Source organism: Tubulanus polymorphus, chromosome 6 (genome assembly GCF_964204645.1).
Source record: "Tubulanus polymorphus chromosome 6, tnTubPoly1.2, whole genome shotgun sequence".
In the NCBI taxonomy this organism is placed as follows: Eukaryota; Metazoa; Nemertea; class Palaeonemertea; order Tubulaniformes; family Tubulanidae; genus Tubulanus; species Tubulanus polymorphus.
Window position 1 is genome coordinate 4794722 of NC_134030.1, and position 5518 is coordinate 4800239.

At 38.3% G+C, this 5518-nt stretch overlaps 1 protein-coding gene across 1 annotated transcript; it reads left to right on the plus strand.

The window, feature by feature from the left end:
* The first annotated feature begins 594 nt into the window (after positions 1–594).
* Positions 595–1894, plus strand: LOC141907234 (uncharacterized). Its single transcript, XM_074796817.1, has 2 exons — positions 595–1492; positions 1586–1894. The coding sequence occupies exons 1-2, from the start codon at positions 595–597 to the stop codon at positions 1681–1683; spliced, it is 996 nt and encodes a 331-aa protein (XP_074652918.1). The 3' UTR covers positions 1684–1894.
* Positions 1895–5518: the final 3624 nt, after the last annotated feature.

Genomic DNA, 5518 nt, shown 5'->3' on the forward strand with positions numbered 1-5518 from the left:
GTGGTGGCATTACATACAATCTGAACACTTCCAATAAACATTTGCGCGAAATTATGGAAGAAAAACTCATACTACAATGCAGTGATACTGTGTTAACCAATTAAATCTATATATGTACAGTCTCTTGCCATGACTCTCTGGACTTATTTGCTCGCATTTATTATCAATATCTCTCTTTCACCATTACTATCTCTTCCTTTTATGTATATTCAACTCTTTCATAATCTATTTTACTTACATTCATTTTATCGTTGTTCTGCACTATGAATATTTTGGTTTTAGATATTGACCGAAAGAATGATGGCGGCACCATTGACAAGAATAGCAATTCTATGCTCGGGACGAGAGGAAGAGGCGTATGCTGAAGATATGCTCGGAAATATTCCACAAGAAATGAAGACGGAAAATGTTAAGTTTGTCAATATCCTGCTGAAAACCGAGGAGAGTCTGCTAGAATTTACGCTTCGATGTATAGAGCAAATAAAACGAGAAAACTTCGACTTCGTCATATCATTAACCGACAGTACAGCGGTAGTACACGCTAAAATCCATTCCGTTTTACCAAAGATTCCCGGTCCGTCGTTGGATTCGGTAATGGCGGCGTTTAACAAGATACACGCACGCAAATTCCTAATGAAAGATGGTGGAGGCGTGAGGTATACCCACTTAGACGTGAATGCTAGTCCGCAAGATATATCAGATGCCGTCAAACTGGTCGGTTTACCGGCGTTCATTAAGCCAATTTGTTTGCACGATTCAATAGGTGTAGCGAAAATCAAGAATGAAAATGATATCAAACCGTGTTTACAAATCATAGAAGAGTCGAAAACACGGTACCGGAGGAACGATTTTATTGGAGTGGGTGAAATTAGACCTGGTGAAGATGGGGCTATATTGGAAGAATACATCGATTCAAAAGCAATAGCTTCAGTTGAAGGGTGCGTTGCAAATAGAAATATCATTCATTGGTCAATAACGGATACGTTGTTTTGGCCCAGCAGACCTAGTGCTGTTCTAGGCTGTACATACCCCCCTCCATTCTCACGCGCTCTTCAAAATGAAATATGGCATGAATTTGATGATATTGTCGGGCGTATGATTGAACTAGGATTCGACAACCAATTCGTCCACGTTGAAATGTTTATCATGGCCGATAATTCGATCAAAATAATCGAAATAAACCATCGCTTGTCGACGGTCGTAGCGCCACTTTACAGAGCGTGTCTTCACGATGGTAACGTAGGGGTCGCTCTGATGGAAATGAACCGAGGGATAATTCCGAAACACCCGCGGCCGAACGGGAAGTGTGGTCTCGGTGGACAAGTGGTAACGTTTAAATCTGACTTAGCTAAAGATCTTATCGACTTTGAATACGCGAAGTCGATTCCCGATGTTGTTATCATAAAATCACCAAATGAAAATGTAGTTTATCCTGGTGATGATGGTGGATGTTTTATAGGTGTCGTCAGCGCCTTTGGTGACAACCATCAAGGTAAACCAATGTATCTGAAATATGTCATGTCAAATATCAAGAATGCATTTACGTATGCCATGAATAATTCTACGTTTCTCTTCCACATTTCAGATGCATTCAAAAAGTTTTTGCGCATTTCTAGAATGATTTTGAAACAACCTGAATACAGCCCTTCTGAGATCACTGATGGTGAAGGCACTTCTGATTGACCCAAACTGTACTACACGATTGTCCTTCGATCACCCGCTCTACATTGCATTTCTACTACATGTAGCAGCTAATTTATTAACATTTTATTGGAAATATCTATATATCTTTCAATGAAATTCATCTTATATGAGTCGCATTTACTTTCGTTGAGATACTCTCTGCTTTCTAACCAAATGTCACTAAAGGTGTCCTCAACACGTAAATGAATGATTGCAATACAAATTATTTTTTGGCAAATAAATAAATACATGTGATCGAAAGTTTAAATTATTGAATCTATTTGATCTATCCATCCTTTCGTTGTGGTATTAAACTTGGTGGTTTCGTTGAATAAAGTGCTGTGTTTTAGGCTGAATTAATTTTGAAAATGTCATAACGCTCGTGATCCGCGCTGACCTCATTCAAGAGGTAAATATGTATGCACAAGAAATGTATGAAGCCGAGTTCGAGTAACATTTTGACTATCAAACCATCGCCAAGATAACAAACCGTACCGTATTAAATCATAAGTACTCTTTCTTGGCTTAGTTATCAATCTATTGATTATAAGACTTCCTTTGCACAGGTCATAGTAAATTCAAGGTTTATTTAACCTAGAATGAATTCAGATTATACCGCACCTATGTTAGACACTCGTGGTATCTTCAATTCAATAAGTAAGTTTACCGTTTATTACTGATTGTTTCACTCTTAAATTGTTGTTTTCTTGGTTTTGAATATAAGGAAGATATTTCTAGTTCGTTGGAAACTTAGATAATTTGATACCATAACTTATGAAAGATTTATCTCCCTTAAGTACGAGGATCAACGCGAACGCTGTTAGATCGCCTTCTTATCTATAAGTCATATCCTTGTAAATCAACGGTCGATTACAAAAAGGTGCGCTGTGTAATCACTTTCTGCATCGGTTATTTCCCGGTTTCAGATATAATACGATATAAATTATCATGGCAGCATCAATAAAAGTAGCGATCCTGTGCTCAGGAAAGGAGGACGAGGCGTATGCGGAGGATGTAGTCGAAAATATTCCAGAAGAAATGAAGACGGAAAATGTTACATTTGTCAATATCATGCTGAAACCCGAGGAGAGTCTGCTAGAATTTACGCTTCGATGTATAGAGCAAATAAAACGGGAAAACTTCGACTTTGTCATATCATTAACCGACAGTACAGCGGTAGTACACGCTAAAATCCGTTCCGTTTTACCAAAGATTCCCGGTCCGTCGTTGGATTCGGTAATGGCGGCGTTTGACAAGATTCACGCACGCAAATACCTGATGAAAGATGGTGGAGGCGTGAGATATGCCCACTTAGACCTGAATGCTAGTCCGCAAGATATATCAGATGCCGTCAAACTGGTCGGTTTACCGGCGTTCATAAAGCCAGTGTCCTTGCAGTATTCAATCGGAGTGGAAAGAATTGACGACGAAAATGATATCAAACCATGTCTTCACATTATTAAAGAAATGGATATTCTATACCAGAAAAATGATGTCACCGGCGTCTTCGAAATTATACCTGATGAAGATGGGGCCATATTGGAAGAATATATCGATTCAGAAGCAACAGCTACAGCTGAAGGTTGTGTCGCTAACGGAAATATCATTCATTGGTCAATAACGGATACGTTGTTTTGGCCCAGCAGACCTAGTGTTATTCTAGGATGCGCTTACCCGTCCAAACTCCCTCGAGATCTTCAAGATAAGTTATGGCGTGAATTTGATAATATTGTGGGGCGTATGATTGAACTAGGATTCGACAACCAATTCGTCAACGTTGAAATATTCATCATGGCCGATAATTCGATCAAAATAATCGAAATCAACCATCGTTTGTCGACGGTCGTAGCGCCACTTTACAGAGCGTGTCTTCACGATGGTAACGTAGGGGTCGCTCTGATGGAAATGAACCGAGGAACAATTCCGAAACACCCGCGGCCGAACGGGAAGTGTGGTCTCGGTGGACCTCTGGTTATATTCAAATCAGGGGTAGCTAAAGATCTAATCGACTTTGAATACGCGAAGTCGATTCCCGATGTTGTGATCATAAAATCGCCGGATGAAAATATATTTTATCCTGGTGATGATGGTGGATGTGTCGTAGGTACAGTTGGTGTATTTGGAGAAAACCATGAAGGTAAATATATGTTATGTTGTTATATCAGTCAAACATCAAGACGCGGATAATTTTATCTATTTCTGGTTATTGCAGATACATTCAAAGAATTTTTGCGCATTTCGAGACGAATTTTGAAACATCCGGAATACAGCCCTGCTCAGCTCACTGGTAGTGGTTACACACACCATCGCGTCTGATCGACCTCCACTCAATACTGTGGTTGGCCTTTCAACTTATTTTGCGTATGGCTGCACGTTGTAAACTGTTGCCTCGCTTTGAACCAGGAAAAGACGATCAATGTCCGTACTATTATGGATTTTATCCATGTAATCAACTATTTTAGTTTTGTTCCAATTAATCTTTCGTGATCTATTTACAGGTTCTTCGTTGGTTTCATTTATTATTGTTGATTTGCTAGAAATTTTGATTTCGATAGGGCAATGAACATCTGAAAATAGTCGGTCGAAACACAACACTTTAAAATGCACGATTTTTTCAAATAGGGGATAACTCGCTATGCCGTAATCGACCACAGGAAAATTATCTGACTTATCTGACTTAACGCATGTGTGTTTGCCCACAATTTTATCTTCACCGAGACGACCATTACATATTTAGCAAGGAGTATTTTTATCTGGAACTGCGGATTGTGTTTTTATGTTTAAATATTGTAATCAATATTTTGCCAGGTCATTTGTAGCTAAGAAAACATATTTGTAGATTTTTCCTATGTCCATTAATGGATCTAACCCTTAGTCTTTGTCACTTTTACCCGGATACCGTTTTGGCAGCTCAAGTAGGCTGTCTTGTTTAGTGAGTACTTTGTCTGCCCAGCGAACTGGCACTATTTTTGAATAAGTGATGTAATAGCAATATAAACAACTCTCAACTCACCTGCCCTCGCAACTAGTTTAGCTCTCATCAGGTAATTAGTGTCTTAATATGTCATTAAGATTTGGATGAACCAATCGCTAGAAGTTTTGGTCACTAATTTCTTGATGGGAGTGTCTTAATCAACTTGGTTTTTGGCAGCACAGATTTGATCACTCTGTGCCTGCTATCCAACTGATTAAGACGTAAAATAAACTGGTATTAACACATAAATTCAATCGTTTGAATTTTCAGGTGAGTTACATCCATTTTTCATAGTTAAATCTTATATATGTTTTGGCATAAATGTGTACCTAGGCTTAGCTGAGAAATCAGACCTTTATGTAACACGTACATTTGGTACTGAGAGTCAATTTTTATAGATTAGGTATTTAATCTAAAATGACGGCTAATGATTATTTGTTTGTAGAAATAGGCCTTTGTATTAAGTATGTAGTTAAAGAAAAGTCATTGTAGGACAATCTCAGTTACGATCTGATGAAGTATGAGTAATCAAGTAGTATAATATTCGATTCTATTCTGTGTATACTGTAACTAATAAAGAAGTTTCCAGTTTCTAGGCGCCATTTTGTGGCGGTCCCTCGAGGTCCCTATTGTTGCGATAATTTGCGCTCAATTTTAAAACATAAGTTTAGATTGAATATCATATAGTTCTGCAGTCCCTTGCTCGACGAAATCAATTTATATACCATTTTAAAGGAAATGAAATGCAGATATTTGCTGGCGATTCTTGGAATTTTTGAACTCAACAATTGAGAACAGTGACGACGTGAAACCAAGGACCGCATATCTTAACCGTGCGTAAAAGAAATCGCAATATTTATT